At 32.0% G+C, this 23,068-nt stretch overlaps 1 protein-coding gene across 1 annotated transcript; it reads right to left on the reverse strand.

Annotated features, from left to right (window-relative positions):
- Positions 1-6,979: 6,979 nt before the first annotated feature.
- LOC130449542 (protein spaetzle-like) lies at positions 6,980-19,934 on the reverse strand. Its single transcript, XM_056787428.1, has 6 exons — positions 18,131-19,934; positions 15,345-15,524; positions 14,245-14,401; positions 11,479-11,721; positions 7,232-7,327; positions 6,980-7,113 (listed from the first exon to the last, which is right to left on the reverse strand). The coding sequence occupies exons 1-4, from the start codon at positions 18,180-18,182 to the stop codon at positions 11,526-11,528; spliced, it is 585 nt and encodes a 194-aa protein (XP_056643406.1). The 5' UTR covers positions 18,183-19,934; the 3' UTR covers positions 6,980-7,113; positions 7,232-7,327; positions 11,479-11,525.
- Positions 19,935-23,068: the final 3,134 nt, after the last annotated feature.

The raw sequence follows: 23,068 nt of genomic DNA on the forward strand, positions 1-23,068 counted from the left end.
CGCTTGCGTTCCAATGCCAACGTCAGCGTCTGCACGGCCGCGAACGTAAATGTTAATCATCCAAATAAGATAGATCGATATATTTACTACCAACAAGATGCAGCTCGACCACATTTTGCACGTACAGTTAGAAATTATTTAAACGAGGTTTTTCCCAATAGGTAGATTGGAAGACGTGGATAGATCGGACGGCTAGATCAGCTGATTTGACTCCTCTCCTCTTAATAGATCAGACATTATTTCTGATTTAAAAGTTAGAATAACGGAAGAAATTAACAAAATAACCCCTAGGGTTATACAAAATGTATGAGAAATCCAAAATCAACTCGGTTATAGTCAAGAAGTGAAATGTGGTCGTTTTGAATATTTTATTCAATAGTAAAGTACATTGAAAAATACATTCTAAGTATTATTTAAATATTAAAAAAAATAATATTACTGATTAGATGACTAAAATCCCTTTCCAACAAGGTGCTATACTACCCACTTTCTTATTTAAAATTTTTGAGGGGTGCGGAAGGGGGATAATATTTTCATTTTCATTTCCACAAAGTACATAATAATGCTAAAATTGAATGTATTATATATATGGACTGCATTATAGATTCTAAGCGATATAATTAGCAACGTGAATGCTCATATATTTTAGATATTGTGAGTTCCCTTGACAAATGCAAAAAGAAACGTTAAAAAGTTCAAGTATATCTTTTAAAAGTAGAGTAGATTAGTATTAAAGTAGCGAAGACCGCATATTTATTTCTTTTCTATCTCCCAAGATATATCAAGAAATGTGTAAATGGCGAGAGTTTTTCTTCGAACGTTTATTAGGCTACTATGCTCGAACTAGAATTGAAAATGTATTCTGGATGGAAAATTCTTACATTGGCCTACCCGCAGTAATTTAAACTCATAATAATCTGCCGCTAGATGGCATCACATTATATAAAATACAGTCCCTGTATAGGAAAGTCTGGACACGAGCTATAACGCTTATGTGTAATAGAGAGACAGCTCCGTCTCTTTTTTTATTATCTTCCTTCAAAAATAAATGACTCGGTCTCTCTGTCATGTGGTCTCTCGAATTTAAACGAAACGGATCAGACTTGCGTTGTATTTGGTTGTATTGAGTTTTATTTCGGAGATTCGAAAACCGAAATCGGATATTCACGTTCGTTAAATGTGAAAGTGTTTCAAAAATGCCCACATGCATCTATCCCGGTAGCAAAAATAATCATGAAAGAAAATGATATATGGCATACTTAAATATTGTCTGTCGACTCGTTTCTTTCTGTAATATCATTATTTATGTCTATAAATGTAATTTTGTTCATAAAACTTTTATAATTTGAATTTGAATTGAATTGAATTCCAACATATATGTTCCAATAGACAATAAAATTTAAACAAATCTCGTGAACGAACGCTCATGCACAGTCTATCCCATAGAGAGACTTTACTAAAATATTTGAAACAACGCCCTCTAATATTCACATTGAATTGCGCATCTCTTATAAAAAGACTAAATCAAAAATGCGCAGAATTTGCTACAGAATTCGATTATGATATTTAAAGTGCCACTTGAATTTTGAGAAATTTTGCTTTCTTAATTTTATATTTCCAAATACGCCCTTTAGTTCTTTACCTAAAATACTGAAAATCCTGAAACTATTATATAATCCGTTCTTAGTGTAGTGAATTTATCGGATTCATTCCTTGTTCATGTATTGTTTAATATTTTGTTTCTAATTTAATTCAGATGACTTACCTTACTTTGAAAAGTGATGCGATAAAACACTGTCACACCAACGAAAGAGTTTGATTGACTGATATGTTATAATATGCGAATAGCCATAAAATATAGAGACAATCCCTATTTTTTGCGTGTGTAAATTTCCTTTCTGAGATAAATGTTGGTATTCCATATTACTAAACCTAGATACTATCCCCTAGTTCGTCACTTTCCTTTATTTTTATCCGTAATTGATTAATGAAAATAAAACAATTTTCGAAACTCGCTAGTTTTATTCATAATAAGTATATATGAAATAATGTGACTATTATACGAGGTCTAGCTATTAAATAACGAGACCGCGCGCCTAGAGGGTGCCCTAGACGGTTGGGGTAAATAACGAGTTGTGCGTTGGGTATCTATATCTTGTCTTGTCTATGCACGTCCCAAAACACGTTTCCGTAATTATTATAGTATTTGTGCATGTGTGACGAAAAACAGGAGCAACGTATCAATCTCTATCTCGTGCGCGATTTTTTGAGTGGTATAAGCGCTTTAGTGATGGCCGAGGGAGCAAATCAAGAATCAAGGCAATGTTGATAGTTTTTTTTGACATCAACGGTATCGTGATGACTGAATGGTTTCAAGAGGGTCAGACCAGTCTCGTTATTTAATAGCCAGACCTCGTATATACAAAACTTGGCCCTCTTGTGGTTGTGTTTTCAAGAAACTACTCAGAACACAATCATGAAGCTTCGTTTCCAATGACACTTCAGATGCCAAGTCTTACATGCTGCAAAGAAAAATATAGGATTAGAAATCAGTAAAATATTTTATCTAAAAATTTAATTCATTATTACTATGGAAACTTGATAAATCGAACTGATTGTTGTCGTTAGGAATTCGGATAATTGAATGTATGAAAAGCAGGTTTTGTACAAAATTCAGAAGGTGATACTATCCTCAAAAGGTGGAGACTGAAATTTCAGTAATGCTAGAAACTTGAAATTCTTTAATTTTCGTACTTGAATTTCTGAAATTTTCGTACTTGAAATACCAGAAGAAGACGTCATTGATATAGAGCAATTGAAGAGAGAGAGAATATTGAAGGTGAAATTGTGGGAGGAAATATATCAACAAATATATTTTACTTGGGAAACATGTAGTGTTGTTGAAAAAAAAAACAAAAAGGTAACTGAATTTAACACTTTATTTATATAATAAGTTTACAGATTGCCTACGAGCGTTTTTAAATACGATATCAAAATCCTAACCTAAAAATTAAATGAAAAATTGCTGCATTGTTAACGTCACACTGTTATTAAAGTAAAAAATGTCAGTGCTGCCTTCAACTGTTTATTTGAACTAAAAAAAGTTTTACTTAAATATAAGTGTGTGGTTTAAGAATTATTGCAATATTTCATTAAATTTTTAGGTTAGGATTTTGATCACAAATTATAAACTAATATCCATTTTAGACGAAATTTTATTGGGAGTGCGTATTAGAATTCACTCCGATGACGGAATATAAATCGCGCGATGAAAAATCGCAGTGCGTACTGGGCCTTACATCGCTATAACTCGATAAAAAAATATGTCAGAAAAAATAATTTTCAAAGTATCAGCTAAATTTCGCTTGTTTCCAACGCTACTAATTTTCGTGGGTTTTAGATGTCGTCAAATGTCGTCCAGTATTTGTTTACTTCAAGTGAGACAGTTACTTTATACTCATTTCAGGTTAAAATTTCCATAAAAATCTTCGAAAAAGTTGAGTTTTGTATGGTATTAGTACCAGAGTGTAAAAACTATAGTCTATTCGTGAACTAGCCTTTCGTTGATTATCCTGTTTGCTCGCTTTGGATCAAAAACTTAACTTAAATGCGTTCTCACCTCATTCGCGTGGTCGGCTTTTGCGACGATTTATAATTTTCCTTAAAACCTGGATTCACCCCTACATTTCGAAAACAACAGTTACGCTTGTGGATCATAAAGGACAAACCTGCTCCGAAAAAGACTGACAGCTTCAAGGTGAAACAATAACTTGAGAGTATCACGCATTGTTGCTTGATAAGGTAAAGAGAGAAATTGCAAAAATGCGACAGCATTCGATTGAATACAAAGTACTTTTCCATCAGGACAACGTGCCTTCCCACAATTCCACTCAAAGTTTCCCTTGTAGAAAGATTTTTATCGATTACCTTATTGTATATATAAACGTCTATTTTGAGAAGAATGACGGTAACTACAAACTGAAAAAGTTAAAACGGTTAGAACATCTCTGGACTAAGCGTATTGACTTAAAAAGGGAACATGTTAAAAAATAAAAATGATTATGTTATGTTTTTCTGAAACTTTCCAGATAACCGTCGTATGTATGAGTTTAAATTTGTCGAAAACAGTGTTATCTGTGAATTGCACCTCTTGTGCATAAAAATCCCCACCACTTGTGGTGTAAAGTGTAAAATAATTATATGAAATGCGACATGCGAACTCCCACATACTTGCATTCATGTGGGACAATATACGAGTTAAATTAATTACCTAATGCCCTATATTCATATGACCTTCGTAGTAATAAGCGTTTATTATAAATTTGGAAAAATAAGGTTATCAATTCACGTATTAAAAAGATTGTATCTCGTTAATTATTGAAATTTTAAATGTACTATCTAGAAATTTTAATGCATATATGCAGTTATATATGACTTTTACACAGTACTTTTACTATCAGCTAAAATATTCCTCTAAACATTTCCCGAAAAAGATGTTTTTATATCAAGTCAAACAATTTGTAACAACGTTGATGGGACATCAAATAGTCGATTTGTACCAGTATGGCGACCCTTCAGAGTTCTAATTACGTAATAACAAAAATGATACTAATCGCTTGGGATAAATTAGGGATGTCGAACGATTTAGTGCCATTGAACTTCATTTAAAACAAATTGCGTACGTATCCTGATTATGGTTTAAAACATAAAAAAAGAATGGTTATCATACCTTTTCGTCGAACTTCGAATATTAGAAAGAAGTATTAAATAAATAAATAGATTGTTGATTACATACATAGATAGATAACGCATCATATAATTCCCTAATATTTAACAAAATTTCCAATGCTACTTTTAAAAAAGATGAGATGTTAACATTTATGAAATTTTTCCTAATAGTTCAAGAACTATTGAACCCTTCGAGACCTGTAAGGCTAGAAATTCGTACATTTATGATTTATATCATGCTAAGGGCAATAGCCATGTCCTGGCAGGCTCTGCACGTCATCAACCCTTTTATTTCATAGATTATAAAATAAATAGAGTATTTTAGATATCGCTCAGGTATTCGACAAGGTCTGGCACAATGGACTACTATACAAAATCAGGAAAAACCTCTCGCACAATCTTTCAAGTCAAAATCAAAGATTACATCACCACTCTACATCCAATTATGTCAGGAGTTCCCTAGGGAAGTGCACTTGTCCCGATGCTCTATCTCATGTACACAGCTGATATTCCCACACACAACAACGTAATTACCGCAACATATGCAGATGACAATGTCTCACCTGGACCGATCTATTGCCTCTCACACATATCAGACAAACTTGGACGCTACTTCCTTGTGACTAAAAACGTGGATAATGAAAATAAATATGTTTATGTTGTATACACCCAACGGAGAGGAGCATATTCCACTGGGATGTTGAACGGGCAACTACTGCAACAAAAAGAGAGTGCAAAATTCCTTGGAATTCATCTGAACCGACGACTAATCTGGAGCACACACATACTAACCAAGAGAAAGCAATTAGGTCTAAAACTTAGCGAACTATACTGGTTAATAGGTCGAAAATCTCAACTAACAATCGATAACAAGCTGCTGATATACAAAGTCACACTAAAATCCATCTGGAGTTATGGTATTCAACTATGGGGCACAGCATCCAACTCATCTATAGCAATTCTAAATTTCAATCAAAAGTAGTCAGAATTATTGTAAATGCTCCTTGATATCTACCCAATAGCGTTATCGCTTGTTACCTCCAAATTAAGGGCCGTTCTAATAAAGTGCCAAATAATTATTAGCCACATAACTTTAGTGGAAACTTTTAATTGTCGAATAAATGTTTATCGTTTCTTCACCCTAGATGATTTAAATCCGAACTAATTAATAAGTATTTGTCACTTTATTATGTATTTAATAAATAGTCGTTCTTCTATTGAGGGTTTCCTATGATTTGTGGTTTTGGCAACGATCTGTGCGTAATTATATTTGCACGTGTTTTGTTAAGGTTTATGACGAACCTAATAAGCTTGTTCCGAAATCAATTCTTCATCAAACAAATCTTGAAAAGCATCCATATTGAATATTTAATTATTTGTATGACGAATGTTTCCAAAAATGAACTAATTAAATATAGGTATAATAGACAAACAAACGACTTTTGATGTATATTAAACTACTAAACTGTTTATTTGATACTCGTGACTGCCTAATAACTTATTTGGCAAATAACTCGGAGGTTTACTTTATTAGAAGTTGAAGATACCGAATTTTTAGTTATTGAGTAAATAATAGTTAGTAGGGACTTTATTAGGAAGTGAAGAAACCCGGCCTAAGTCAGTTGAAGAAAAAAATATCTCACTTCTCCAAAAAAAATTCTTTGCGCATGGAAACTCATCCCAATACATTGGCTCAACCTCTAATGAGACCTCCCACCCAGCGAAGGCTTAGAAGGCATCTTCTGTGTGACCTGCCTAACAGATTTTAGTGTCATAGATATGTTGTGTGGTTGTCCCTCGATCAAACGATTTTTTTCAAGTGAAGAGAAATTGCCACCGGGTGGCAATACGCTTTATATTGCTTTAAACAATTTGCTCATTCTAAAATTTTACATATTGCAAATAAAAAAGGTGTTAAAATAAATAATAAAATAGAGTATAACAATTTAAAATTAATAGAATGTAGTTTATTTATTGTTAGTCTTGAAAAAATTGACAGGCGATTACAATGAGCAAAAGTATGTGACAGGTGAATTGAAAGGAGCACAGTTGATGAGGTAATATAAACTTTATCCTGTATGGTTGAAATTTGGATATGTTTTTGAGAAAACGTTTAGGAATAAATGTACAATGGCAGGCGGTTTTGGGAAGAATAAGACCTTGATAGGTTAGGGAAAAGCTGCTAAGGGCGTGCGAGTAAGAGGTGTTACGTGAATGCATATAGTACGAGTGACATGAATGAAAAAAAAAATAATAAATACAATACATTTTATTAGTTTTAATGTAATCTACATTAGTTTTTACATTAATTCTCTTCATCATCATTCTACACTTCACTTCTTCTATTTTCATCATCATCTGACGTTTCTATAATATGTTCCTCTTCTGAAAATAGAAAACAAAATATTTTAATGAACCAATAAGGTCATTACGAATTGAATATCAATCTCAATTGAATAGGACTGTATGTCAAGTCTTATCGAATAAAAAAATTATATGTTACCTAAGATGTATTCCTCAGTTTCAGTTGATTGTGCTTCGCAGTATTAGTATCTTCTTGTAAAAGTATATCCTTGATAGAAGAAGGAATCGTATTCACCTGAAACCAATGAAAATGGAAAAATCATGATGACCATCAATTAACTTCCAACTGTTATTTTCAGTGGTAAGAATTATTGGTTCGTTTAAATGACAATTTCGCCATATATTTATAATATATGCAGTTCTCAATAATTGTTGTTGTAGTTCACGTTGGCACGAAGGTAGAAATCATAACTTCTTACTATTTTCATGAATATTTTAGAATTAATTGTGTTATATGTAGCAAGAAACTTTTCATAAAGCCCATCACTTAATTTTGAACATTTCGAACCGTACACTTGGCATACAAATTTATCGAGTATCGGAATTTTTTTCTTTCATCTCTACTACTTCTACATTTCCTAATGCTTTGAACGCCTTCTGATACTAGTCCGGTCAAATTAGACCAAAATAATAAGAGTGAAGTTACATAAATTCCCATCATGCTGGAAAAAATAGCTTTTCGCGATTATCAGCAAAACGATAAGTTTTATCATAAAAGTTGCTACTATTTCTGTCATATAACTATCCAAAAAGTTGTAAAAGTTATAATGTTTCAGATTTACTGTCCTATTTAATGGTTATAATTATTGCACGAGAAATAGCAAAGCTGCAGAAAACATCGTCGAACTTTAGCAACATCTTCATCAATTGATAATTTATTTGATGAACTTGTGACAGTTCCAACCAGTCAACAGAAATTTCTTACTAATACTATCGGTTCATTTCAATGTTGTAAGAAAAGTTTACTGCTGAAAATATATTGGTGAAACCATTAAATACCATAACAACTTTTTGAATCATTATATCTCAGAAACAGTGGCTTGTAGGAAAAAAAGTATTGATGCGTTTTTTGTAGATAATTTTATGATTTACAATTTTCGCTTAAAGTTTTTTTATGATAAAACTCACCGTTTTGCTGAAAATTGCGAAAAACTCAGTTTTTGACCTTCGACTTTAAATAAATTTTTTCCATACATGAAAATGATGGGGAACATTAAAATTCTATGTTCAATTGTATTTTAAACAATGTTACTGATTTTCAGCTTGATGGGAGTTTGTGTAACTTCGAATGTCTAAATTGACCGGATTATACTAGATTTCCGCAATATTTGAAAAGGTTTTTTTACCTATTCTTAAAATTTCATATACAGTTCAGAAATATTTATCCATTTTTTAAAATTATTATTGTCATATTCCATATAGATTTTTAAATTATTATCTACACAAGTAAAAATCGTTGGCACAAGAAATTCTTCTTATTACATTGTTGGTCAATAGTAGGTATACGTATACGTACAACCTCTTACTCGCACGCCTTTAGCACCTTTCCATTCGCCTGTCAAGGTCAATTTCAACCACAGGAAAAGTTTATTTTGCCTCATAAACTGTGCTCCTTTCAATTCACCATACTTTTGCTCAATGTAATCGCCTGTCAATTTTTTCCAAGATTTACAATAAATAAACTGTATCCTATTGAATTTTTAATCTCACGGAAACAAGTTTTAATACTCAATTCATTTTACAATTAAAAAAATAAAGGGGCTGATAACATACAGGGTTGACGCCTTACAGGAAGAGGGTTCACTAGCTCCCCAGCTATAAAAAGTTTCCCACAAGAAAGAAGTTGCTTCAAGTTAAAAGAAGTTATCATTCGAAATCAGAGTATATTATTAATAGCATTTGCAAGTCTCATTGAAAGGTTTTTTTAATATTCTATCATAATATTACTGATTATTGTAATACAATTTAATTATTTTAATATTGGGACGCCGTTGGAGGCGGCATGATCCTTTGTTAACCTCTACTTTTGCCATATTTTTTGCTCTTTCAAATAATTTTTTTTTCGTGGCTGTGCCTTTAGCAGTATTAATCTTGTAAGAACAGCAAATAAGTAAATGTGAAAAGAGACATTTAGTCTTATCAGATCGAACTCTAATAGTACTGTGACCTCACCGTCAAAGAAAACAATGTTCGACTGATTGACGAGCCTATTCACGGCGAGCTTAGTCACTGGTTTTCCATTGAGAACTCGGAATGTCTTCATTCTACATCCAATTTTCATCACCAGTGATAATTATTGAAATTATTTAATTAGGATCCGTTTGTTTTTTTTTTCAAACTGAAGCATGATTTCCTTTTTAATTATCAGTCAGAAGTGTTCCCAAATCAGTATCACATACATATTTCACGATATCATGAGATTGTTTTTTTTTTCAACTTGAAACACAACTTGATGATAATGCGTTATTCTAGATCGATGTACATACAGATACTGCAAACACCAATTCAATTAAGCGGATATAGCAGCAGAAAGATTAGTTGTCACGGATTCAAACTTATCATTGTTTGTCTCATTACATGAAATGAATAGAGCTAGGAAAATTCCTAATAACAAGACCATCCAACATGTCACCAGTAAACAACTACCAAATTCATGCTAAATAATATTTGCTTACGTACCTAAGGTATGCAATTTTACTTAATAATGGTACTACATCAATTCCGAAGAAATTTGTTTGTTCATCTGATGCGAGTTCAAAGTATTCCGTAGATATTGTTCCGGGTTATTTTCATATTATTCGCAAAATTTTGAATCTGTAGCACATGCTGGTGCTTCATCCAAATAAAGAAGGAATGAAAACACAAAAATTGTATATAGTGGGTGAGTGGAAAGAAGTACAGTAATAAATAATGTGAAAAAACATAATGTGAAAAAACTCGGCGCATTCGCGCTGTAATCCAGATATTTTAAAAGTGAATTCGCACACATCTCCCGTAAATAGCTCTTCAAATCTGTTGCTGTATTGCTGTATTAGTAGACATATCGAATTTCTGTCTTGAAAAATTTGTGGCTGCATACTCCTGAGATCAAGAATCTATGATAAAAACTACGGTATCAAGTGGAAGTTTTCTTTGTTCTAATCATGTTCCTTTCCTCAAGCTTATTTCATTACGACAGTCTTTCTTGTTACATCTCCACTCACACTGATAATCAATAGATAAAGGTTAACAGTTAACTTCAACCAGTTGTTTTAAGCAAGTTCGACTTCTAGTTATTTTATAAAATCATTACAAATACACTTAGTTGTGGTATGAATTCTATAAAAAATGTTTAAGAAATGCGGGGTTTTAGTGCAAAAAAAAAACAAAAGCTCATATTCATTTATTCAATGGTAGTTTGTTTTCAAATGACAGGGTAAAACAATATTTTATATATGAGCATTTTCTTTTAACCACAGTGAAGGGTTTCCAGGGCGTCTGATTGGTCGAAGTGGTCAAATTGGCTTCCAAAGACCTGAATCCTCACAACTTCAAAGTAAATGTGCACAATCATGATGCACTAATTCGACGTATTCGAAATATTGAAGGCATTTGTAAATCAAATAAGAGACTAACAGGCGCTCTATATGAACGAAGCATAAAATGTTTAAAGGTTGATGTTTGAACGATCCTTAATAATTATCCTTATATCTATTTACCCTTTCGGTTATAAAATGGGGGGCTGAGTTTCTTTTTCCATCGAGTCTTTCTTCCATTTCTTTCACTCCTTTGTTTGTGTTTGTACCGTATTTAGTTTTTTCACTCTACTCTTAGTCGTTTTGTTGATTTCGTCCATCCAGGTGTTTCTAGGTCATCTTTTATTTTTGTCTTCTAATATTCTTCTTTCAATCCTTTCCTCATTCATCCTATGCACATGTCCGAACCATTTCAGCTGATTTTTTTCTATGTAGCTAAGTAGAAAAAAATTTGAAAATCGAATAACATCAAATACATTTTCAAATGTATAGAACACTTCTGTAGTTTGGCTCGTTACTTTTCACTCACCCAGTATTTGATGTGCAATATAAAAATGTTCCATTGAAAAGCAACTTAGGTTGATTTGGGACCGACTTTATACTTTACATTATATAAATAGGAATACTTACTTTTGGTAATTTTATTCCGTGCCTTGACTTCAAAATTCATTTGTTTAGTCATTGTTATTGGCAGCAGAAATATTAGTTTTGGCAAAACGTGTTAAAATTTTACGAATTCTTTGAAAATTAAAATATATAATATATATTTATTATATCCATCTCATTTAGCTTTGTGTAGTTGATCATGTCAACCTTCTATTTAAAGAAAATAGATTCTAATGAATAACATGTAAAATATATATACACATACCTTGTTGATTTAGAATTGCCAAAATACTGGACGGAAATAAGATGCTTTTAAGTCCTCCATTGGAAACTAAAATCAAATTTCCTTCTATATGAACAACAGCATGCCGAAGGAAGCTTGAAACTATCTAACTCAGGTAAACCGACATCGTTTAAAGAAAGGAGACGTCTATAGATGTATTTCTGTTTACAAGCTGTGATGAAGTATTGCGACTTTTCACCAATAACATCACATTTTCTACCTGCCCTGAAATAAGTAATAAATCGATGACAATTACATTATTTTATAAAATTTGTACCCACAGTTATTTTTTTTGTAACGAGAAAGAGTTGTGATGAACATTGATGCACTCGTATCCGGAAAGCTTTGTCAATCGTTACATTTGATGATTGAGATAGTATAAATTATAGTTTAAAAAAAATAAAAAAAATAGCTTTTAGCAATAATCAAACTAAAAAGCTGGTATAAGAATAAGCTTACTGATAAAAAGCGTGAGGTGGTTTATATAATGTTGTTAAACTAACTTTGCGTTTAGTAACCAAAATATGTCTGATTCTCAATCCGGGGATTTTTTCGATAACTAAAAATTATTCATTGAGTAGGACTCTCTACGGTAAGATAGACGGTAATGTTTCTTATGTAGGAATTATCTCGTTATTCCTGATCGGAACCGTTTAAGATCTTTTAACCATATATCAAGTTATACAATAAGTCTCTTATTTTATGCGCCATTAACGTATCGTCTCGAATATTTAACTCCTACTTGCAATTGTATTCATTAAGATTTATTGTAAACTCACCGTCCTAAACGTCTTACTTAAGCGCTTCCTATGTCCCTTAGACACTAGCAGTTCCATTAACATATCAAATTACTTATCCTTATTTTTGTATTGATGTGACGTGACAACCATAAATATAATTAATAATAGCTGTTGTATACAATAGAATTAGTATTTAAGGGAGCATAAACTAGCATAGATTGTCCTATATAGTCTTCACATCCAACGAAAACAGTAGGCAGATTATTGAAACCACTTTTTTTATTTATATTTCATGTTAATAAATAGTTGTGAATTAAGTTATTTAACTTAGATAACAAATATAAATGCGGTCCGTGTTTCTAGGATAGTTAGACTGGATAGTATATATATTCTAGGATAGTATATTTTTCATCATTTTCATTTCGGAAGAGAGAGTTTAAAAATTTCATAGAAAGCATTCCACGCTTTCGTAATATTTCAATTAATTATCTTATCAGTAATTTTATTCACACCAATAACTATTTTTTCACCTTTTAGTTCGATTATTTCTAAAAGCGTATTTTTTGGCTAATTTTTTGTTGTTGTGTTAAGAGTTGCATCAAACCTAGTTCACCTACGAACTGTCTTTCTCGCTCTCATATAAAGGATAGAAAAAGAAATTTATGAATCTTGATGAGTCGAATTAGTATAATCAGATATTTTGATAGAATTATTATATTGTCGTTAGTCTTTGACAAGTGCAAAATTTGAATCAAATCTAATCTCTCATAGTATGACAAAATTGAGAGCAAACAGTCGGTTATAAACATACAAGTGAAACTAATAGAAGCGTATTAAAAATGAAGTGGTATTAAGCTTGTACTATTCAAATTGATTGGCCCTTAATGCTCTGATCTCATAGTTACATTTTGGGATTCAAGTTTTATAAATATTTCTGTGAAATATGACATTTTTTCTCAAAATTGATAATATATAACTTTCACACACTTTCTATATATAAATTTATTACAGGTGCCCCTTGAAAAAGTTCCACGTCTATAGGAACAGCAAAATAATTGGGATTTGCTTAGTAAAAAGTCGCCATCCGTATTCAAGATAAATGGCGTTGACGAAAAACGAATCACACATATTTTCAACGATTACAGCGAATCTACTGGCAACATTGCAATGAAGTTTTATACAAATATATTTTGAAAGCCAAGCTACAAGAGCCTCAAGAGCAGCAGCATACCTAAATGACACAATCTGGCGAAATAAATACATTCGAACTGAAGCAAAAGTCCACATTTACAAGACCGTAATCAGACCTATATTATCCTATGCAGCAGAGACCCGACCTGAGACCTCTAAAACGAAACGGATATTGGAGACTACAGAAATGAAAATAGTTCGAAGAATAGCGGGAAGAACACTAATGGATAGAGAAAGGAATGAAAACATAAGACGAACATGCGGGATAGATAATATCAATGACTGGGTACTGGATAGAAAGATAAAATGGAATGAGCACATTGACCGCATGACGGAAGAACGAATTGTGAAAATATCAAGGGACAAATCACCAGCAGGACAAAGAAGCATTGGAAGACCTAGGAAAAGATGGAGTGACAACCTCCCAGGTGACTGAGCAGAGGCAATGACGTGAAGAAAAACAGGCAATGATGCCTATACACAGCAGGAAGAAGAAAAAGATATTTTGAAAGCTAATAATAGTTACAAGGTACACTAGTTCGTACCAAACAGTAATGAACATAACTTTTTTAAAGTTAAATTTATTAATCAAAATTTCGAATGAACGTTATTTGTTGGGAAATAAATGTTTATCATATCTTAAATCGTAATTTCTAGTATAAACTTTGTTTTCTATCCCTAAATGGATATCAGTATTATCAACTATAAACCCTATGCTAAAATCACCTTCTATTGAAAAATACATAGTGATAAATTTGACTAATTATTGTCAATTATTATAATAATTTTTCCTTTTATAATAAACAACTATACTCACGTTAAGCACCTTTCCACCACCACACCCTGTTTATATTCTTCGTTGTCTCCTTGATTTATAATAATTTTCCATGCGTTCCTTGTATTTTTAGCTATTTTTGGAAATATTGTTGTAACCCTAGATTTGCAAACAAACTCTTCATCATCATCTCTGGTATCTAAAACATATTAAAGACATGTATTAAAGTAGGATGAATTATATGATATAGAAATGACCATTAATAGTCAATGCGGATTCAGTTATTTAAAATTACGAAGTTTTTGGATGAGTTCAAATATAATGCTGTCCAGAATGTGGCTATTCCGGTTATACCTGAAATAGACGCAAAACTTTGTTATTTTAAATTAAACCTAATATTTTTCATTTTAATCTCAAATTCTCCATAAAATTTCAAGTAAAATTGTCCCATACCAAAAAGTATTTTCGAGATATTTCGATTTTCAAAATTTTGAAAAAATCGTAGTCCACATTGACCAACAATATCTCTATTAACTACGACGAACTAGTGACTTGAAATTGAATCCAACAAACTACAAGCGCTTGCCTACTAACTCCATAATTTTGTACGGGGTGTTTTGAAATCCAGCCTCCAATTCGCACAACATAAATCATTTATCTGTTTCGTTCTTTTGAATACAACACACTGTATTACATTTTTTGCTGTATTTCCTAAGCCACGTAAATCCAAACACTTATGAGATATTCAAGTATGCACGTCACTAGCTTCATTACTAAGGAAGATATCGTTATTTATTGTGAACGAGGATTTTTTCAAGATTTTGAAAATGATTAAAATATCTCGATAATACTTACTTTTGACATGAGACATTGTTTACCGATTTTATCTTAAATTTCATGTAACATTCTAAGATAGAATAAAAAATATTAGGTTATATTTAAAATACCAAAGTTTACGTTTACGAACAAGCTAGCCACCAGATAAACAACTGCCAGCATAAAGTCTTATATAATCATTAATGAAGTTATCAAAGAGTTTAATTATAGGGTCGTATATTCATCAAATTCATGCTTAATTATACTTGCTTACATCTTAAGGTATAAAAACATATATTTAAATAAAAAAAAAAATGAAATTTTACCTAATAATGGTGCTACATCAATTCCGAAGAGATTCTTGTTCATCTGATGCCAGTTCAAAAGATTTTTTAAATGTTGTTCCGGGTAGTCTTCATATTCTTCGCAATATGTTGAATCTGTAGCACATGCTGGTGCCTCGTCCAAAACGAAGTTTAGATCGTCCGGGAACAATATTGCAGATCCTGCAAAAAAATTAGAATTGAATCTACAAAAACTGTAAATACAGTGCGAGTGGAGCCGAGCAGATGAATGGTTATGCACTAATTATACGAATCAAAAAAGAGAGCAAAAGGCGCTCTATGTGGACGAATCAGAAAATGTTTGAAGGCTAATTTTCTGCTGTAATTAGATAAAAATCGAATAACATATAAATTTTTGAAGTATTTTCAAATGTAAAATACACTCCTATAGTTTAGTTCGTTCTTTCCGACTCACCCATTACAAGAGTTGCTACTTAAGTTTTGAGATAGACAAATAATTATAATTTGATGGGGCTTTATTATTTTTCAAAATATTCCCTATTAAGATCAATACACTTTTGCATGCATTTTAACCAATTATCAAAGCATTTTTTCCATTCCGATTGTTCGAGAGTATAAAAATGTTGACCTCGCAATTTATTGCTGCTCTGCGGAAATAATAAGAAATAATTCCCAACATTCACGGGCTTTCAACAAGTACTGTACGGTGGATGACTCACCAATTCGATGTTTTGACTGTTCAAAAACATTTTTGTTTGAATTGATGTGTGAGAACTCACATTGTCTTAGTGGAGAATAATTCGTCTTCTGCGATCGGTTTTCGTGATTTGTAGCAAACAAATGCTGGTGCACCATTCAGAAGTGACCGTTTTACGTTCACCTTATGTTGGATTTGGCTCTTCTTGATGAACCATACAGTAAATTGTTGTGTAGTTTCGGGTTCATATACATTCGAAAAACCAACGGAACACGATGGCTCGAGATAGTGCTTCATCACCAAAAGTCAAATAGCACTCATATAGCAACACGTTCTGAGTACATTCACATTTGAAAATATCTAACTCTATGATAGCAATGTCAGATTTGGCATATTCACATCAGTGTTGCCATATCTCAAAACTTGAGTAGCAACCCTCGTATAAACTGACATGAGATATGAAAATGTGATCCCTACCTTTCATCCCTCACGAATGCCAGGCTTGTTATACGACAGTCTCTATTGAAATATGTTAATTTATTGCAAAAATTAACATTTTTTTAATATCATTTTTGATTTTGATCCTAGGGATAGATAGATGAGCTCCATCCGGATTTTCACCAAGAAAGCAATTCCGCACTCTATAAACTGATAGTCGGTTGTATTCTGAAGGACCATGGTCAACCCTTCCAAGCCGCATTCATTCCGATTCAGGCTAGATTGATGTAAAGAAGGCCCAGATGGCTGGTTAGCCTTCCAAAGTAATACTTAATCAGGATATTATCGGGTTAATTCTGATTTGGTTTGATTAGGCTAGACTAGGCTAAGACTGGTTAAGTTTGTGCCTTTGAATGCCCATCCTTATCCGTTGTCTCCATTTGGTGTTTTTTGCTCCGTGGAGCACCTTATCGGTTGCTTAAATCGTCACCATTAAAAAAATCTTCTCTATATTTAACCCTACCGTAATCGGGGCCCATCATTCTCTTCCACCTCTTCAAATTTAATGTTCCATATCTTCAAATGTAGGCTGAGCCACATCTGGTTCCATATGTAAAATTTCATCAGAATCAGAGGTGGGTGGTATACCAAAGTCTTAACCAAAAATAGTATATTACAATATAAGTGGATATTGCTCTTTAAACCACGCGGGATTACGAAAAGTTAAAAATCGTTAGAAATCCTCATCCCTGGCAATATAGGGCCTTAATTTCAGCAACGGATTTAGAGAGTTTCTAGCGGAGGCTAAAGCACCAGGCCCCAAGCATGAAGGGGCCCCGCAAAATTACTAATTTGATCGTTTATTTTAGAAGCGATATTGGATCTACAGCAAAATTTGCATTTTTTCCAAAACTTGTTTGGAAATTTAAATGAAATGAATGAATTACTGTAATTTAATCCTCACACTCATTTTTTATTCTATATAATAATTTCATACTCCAAATAATAAAAAATTCTATATTCAAAATGTAAATGATGATTTAGAAGTGCGAGTAAAATTTCTAGTAGAAATATATTCGAATGATCTACAACTTGAATGATTTAGTGAGTTTCATTATTACCATTGAATATGCTAAATTGAATCGTTGAATCAAATATCATCGTAACTTTTATAGCCTACCGATTGTGTACAGTAACTCGTCTTTGTTTAATGAAAGAATATTTTTTATACTGCCAGATAATTAATTACTCTTATCAAACTTCAATCCGAATTGATTAATAATACAAATAATTCATTAATACCATTGAAAATGTTTAATTGAATCGTTGAATCAGATATGATCATAACTTTTTCGAATGCATATATAGCCTATAGATTGCTAAAAAATGTACATCGCTCTACGATATTAGATAAGCGATTGTCGTCATTAACAAGGCTGTGCATTGAAAATGAGTTGTGATGGAATATAAATTTTGATGAGATAATTGAAAATTTTGCCACAACTAAATCGAGAGAGTTTATTAAATAAACTTAGCCCGCCGCTTAATATACAGGTATTGCTACTGCTATTTTTCATCCTTGGTTTCTTTAGAAGATGTTAGCCTATTTCCTCCCAATTTGTTGATTTCGGACTGAATTTTTGCTTTGAATTATATACATAGTAATACTTACTTTTGATGGTTTTATTCCGTGCATTGACTTCAAAATTCATTGGCTTAGCCATTGTTAACGGCAGCTGAAATATTAATATAAATTATTAGTTTTGGCAAAATATGTTAAAATTTTACGGATACTTTAAAACTGAAAATATCCCGATTTATACTAAATAGAAATATCTTGTTCGTGAATTTGATATTTATATCTTTAATGTCTTTGAATACGCCGAAATTCGTACATACAGTGTTAGGCAAAATTGGCGGAACGCAGAATTTCCTAATTATAACTTTTATGAAAATTGTCTTTCATATTGTATGTTTGTATTTCCATTTTTTTATGTGTAGATATGATATAACTGAATTTTTCTGATACAAAATGTAGTAGATCTGTGACATACGGCTTACGGTTATTTTTTATTTGATAATACTCATCGAACGCGTGGTCATTAGCGTCATTAAGGAGTACAAATAATGTTTTATACATTAAATAACTCAAATCAGATAAAGATCTTAGAGGGTCTGATAGTTCGCCAGAAGGAAGCTGGACCTGCTGTCGTTTGACTTATGTTTCATCAACATCAAATTCCAATGTAATATTATAGTACAAAATTAACAATAATTGAAAATTCGACATTTATTAATAATAGTTGTTGAACCTTCGGCTGCCTGACAGCAAATTTTGAACTTTGAATAACTCTGTTTAAATCTTTTAGTTCTTATAGAGTTTGAGTAAATTCTTATAGACGATCAATTTATTAGCCTCCAAGATAAAAATCCAGTGGAGATAAGAATCCGGTGACTTTACTGCCATTCAATATAATCTTTTAGGCTCACCCATTTGTTCGGAAATACAGGTATTATCTAGCCCTAGCAGCATAATGAAGTGAAGCACCATCCTGCCGAAACCAAATTTCTCCTGATAACCACAAACGATCAATTCGATTTGCGAATTGCGAGCAAACGACTTAATATCTAATTATTTTTCCTCTTACCATTCCACACCAAATGTTAGATTTTGTTGATAAAATTTAGGACATTTTACTATCTAATGCGGACTATTATCTCAGCAATACTGGAAATTAGCTTGGTTTACGAATCCGTTCAAACAAAATGTTGGTTCATCGTGGCTCATTCGTAAATGTATTACTTACATCAATTCCATTCATAATTGTTTTGCAGAACTGTAATCGCTTACCTCAACATCTTCATTTAAGACAGGTGTAGGATAAAAAAGGAATTTTTTGAAGTATGCTTCTTCCATATCTCTTACTAATATCTATATTACTCACAAAGAAGGTGGTCGGCGGTTTTCTTTGGTTCTTTATAGGAGCGACAAGAGCTGTCGGGTGTTTTTTCGATGTTCTTCAGATGGTTGTTCACCGGACAGGGTCCAGTAATCCATACCAATAACTCGTCTTTGTTCAATGAAAGGGCCTTTTCGGACCAGTTGGCGGAATAGGAAAGAAATCTTTTCGATTGTTTCAGACCTGAGGGTCTTATTCCATGTTACTTATTTCATTTCTTTTTCATATTTTCTTATGATTATATTATTATCTTTATTTGTGCCTATTCTCTTTAGTTTACAACCAAGAGTATTTTTTACTGTTCCAGTTTAATTAGAATTTGATAAATTGTAGAATTGGAAATATAAGAAATTCTGTCAGGATATGTATCATTGAACAAATCAGCGGCATTTATAACGGTCTCTTTGTATTCCCAATATTAATAATGATGAGTAATTTAATTCTTTCACGTTCCTCTAGTGGATTAATAATGTATCAACCTCAAATATCGTGTAAACCAAAATGTGTTGAAAAAATAAACTGGAATTTCAAACTTAATTGTTTTATTCAATTTGATGTTGTTAAGCGATAATCCGTAAGTCAGAGACTCAGCAAAATCATATCTTTTCAAAAAAATTTGCATTTAAAATATTGTCTCAAAAAATATGACATAAATAGAAAATCTACAACACTGTTAGAAAGTATGAAAAATATACAAAAAAATGTATTTCAGACAGACATAGTTAAGCCACAAATTCGATGCTCCGTTTATTTTGCCCAACTATGTATGTGCAGGGTGTTTCAAAATTCATGTTCAGGAGGTGGTTGCTCATATGAAGTTAAGATGGGTCATTCCTATAAAAAAACTTTCTCAGTCCTCCCCTTTCCGAGATATCTTCCTTAAAAGATGGTGACTACAATTGAGCTATTTTTTTTCTAAAATTTCATTGAAGTTAGAAACTTGAAATTCTGTAATTTTCCTACACTCGCAAAGGACTAACCACGGGTGTTTTTTCAATGTTCAACACGGCAATTTATATTTTTTTTTTATGAATTGAATGGAAAACGGTAAATATGCAAAAAGTAATACAATTCATATACAATGCTGGATTTCTTTGCAAGTGCACGAAAATTACAAAATTTCAAGTTTCTAGCATTACTGAAAGTATCTCGGAAAGGGGTGGGCTGAGAAAATTTTGTTATAGGAAAGACCAATCTTAATTTCATACAATCACCTACCAAATTTTGTCGCATGAATTTAGAAACACCCATTACACATATACCCAACATGTGTTTATAATTCTCCACTAACCAATTTATCAATAACTATGGTTTAGTAAATAGAAATTTTCAATAAAAACCATAACTTCGAATGTGATAAAAAATTCTCTTAATTACTTCACTCAATTAACTTTATTTTTTTCCTAAATTGCTATTTAAACATACTAAAATCTTTAAAGAGAATTTCCACATAAAAAAATTACATCAGTAAAGCATAGTACCCCTTCGAGCTCGTAGTAAACTAGGTATTAAAGATTAGGTGATGTGTTGAGGAATGTTTTTCTGTTTAAGATAACAACACTTTTTAACTCATTCAAGCACATTGGAAGTACTACAGACCACATTAATGTTTTTAGAATGACCGAAAAGTGCTCTATTGGATTTAAATCAGGACTGCACGTAGCCACACAAAGATCTGCATATTGATTCCATTTAAGTAATGCATGACAGTCCTTACCATGTGTTGCCCCCCATAATCGTAATTAATAAATTTATAACCAATAAAATGCTTCACGTGATTGTGAATAACAAATTTAGAGGCAACAGAAATCTTAATCTCCCCTCATGCTGGATTCTGTCCAATATGAGTGGTGTGTTAATCTAATTAATTTAAAAATATTCCAAACTTACCATTAGAAATACTGCAAGTAATATAAAAAATAACACGTTTCCACTCATATCCATCACTTTCAAGTTGAACCTCTCACGTTCAAATGGTAACTAATCGCAGGTACAGGTAGCCATCCTTCTGTTCTGAAGGGTTTCTATTTATTTACCTGTATTATTCCAAAAATATAACAGGTCACTTGAAATGTCACAGAAAATAAATCAAATCGAATACCTTGGAAATGATCTCTAACTACTGTGTGTTATTTAGTAAACAAATTCTCAAAGGCTAAAGAAAGTTCTATTTTGGGAGGGTAAAATAATTTGAAATTTTATGTCTGCTGATAAGTAACATTTCCTTTATATCAATTAGGGAGTGAAATAATCCAAATAATAAGTTTTCGTATTTTTAAATTTCTAGCTTAAATAGAAAATATAAATCTATACAAAAAAAATATTACTTGACAAACTTTCATCTCCTATTCAACCATCTCAGACATGATAAATCTTTATCTCGGATGATGCCTGCTGGGATTATACTATTTTCTTCATATGCAGTATAAGTCATTTCTGTTTCTAATTCCTCAGCTACAGAATATGACACACAATAGCCGTATTCATTTAAAATTGTAAAAATTTGTTTATTTCCAGTCAATGATTTTAATGACGATCCTAACATTATTGCTTTGCTGGCTTTATTCATCCTTTATTCATTGTATAAATCAAATCGCTGCATATTGATTCTATTTTTATAGTATCTTCATCCTATAGTTTCCTGCGTAAATTTGGACCTTTTATTAAATGATAAATGAAGGACTGCAATGAATCTGGAATATCACAATCTCCTTTTGTGATATGTCGAATCTATTTTCCGTGGTTTTTTAGTCCTTACGTTTGATATATAATGACGAAGAGAGCAATATCGCGTAGTTTGTATTTTTCTGATGATGTAGAAATTAATTTTTCTGTCAAGTCATGATCCAATCTCAAGTTTTTTTTATAAATAAGTTTTCTGTAGCTATGCTCCTTGGTTGTTTCAGTAGCTAAAACATCATCATATTTATGATTTTAGCTTGTAAATGCTCCATTCGATAATTCTTAAAATCACAAATTATTTCATGTTCTGCAGCTAATTCATTCAATAAAGCTTTATACCGCTTGAAGACATCAGCATATAAGATGTTCTGTTTTTCTAAAATTTACTCCTTTAAATATCTGGAATGCTTGATGATGGATTTGACGTTTTTCAAACCACAATTGAGATTCAGAATGTTCTTCATTTTGTTCTGCTATTTCTCTTTTATATTTCATTTCATCATTTAGAACACGCAACCTATCTCTGATTTCTTTAACCAAGTTATTGTTATCTTTAACTGGGTATCCCCGACGTTTTTTTATTTCCCAACACCCGCAAAAAAAGTTTTCTTGATTGTATTATCAATGCTCTGTTCGGTTATTTTGTTTTCCTCTTGATCATCTGAAACTTCAATTGGTTCTGCTGCAGTATCATCACGTGAAGTACTCGGTTGATTCTATGAATAATCATATAAAATTGTATATTTTTGTATGAAATGACGTTTTTTATGATGTAAAGAGTATTAAAATCAGAGAAAATAATTATTGAAAATATTTCAAACGCGGCATTATTTGTGAAACGTTTATAAACATTTTTCTAAACTTATCACGAACCCCTTCTCGTTCTAAATCAGAAGAATAGCCGTCGTCATACCTGGAATATCTTCAACAATATCGGCTAAAGGATCAAGATTTTCACCCTATAATGT

Source organism: Diorhabda sublineata, chromosome 10, assembly GCF_026230105.1.
Source record: "Diorhabda sublineata isolate icDioSubl1.1 chromosome 10, icDioSubl1.1, whole genome shotgun sequence".
Lineage (NCBI taxonomy): Eukaryota > Metazoa > Arthropoda > Insecta > Coleoptera > Chrysomelidae > Diorhabda > Diorhabda sublineata.

Excerpts from the sequence above, each read along its gene's own strand:
- LOC130449542 (XM_056787428.1), bottom strand. The coding sequence starts at position 18,182 with ATGGCTAAGCCAATGAATTTTGAAGTCAATGCACGGAATAAAACCATC. Across the intron at positions 15,525-18,130 it reads ACGGAATAAAACCATCAAAA|GATCTGCAATATTGTTCCCG; the intron begins GTAAGTATTACT and ends ATTTTTTTGCAG. Across the intron at positions 14,402-15,344 it reads TGATGTAGCACCATTATTAG|ATACCAGAGATGATGATGAA; the intron begins GTAAAATTTCAT and ends AATATGTTTTAG.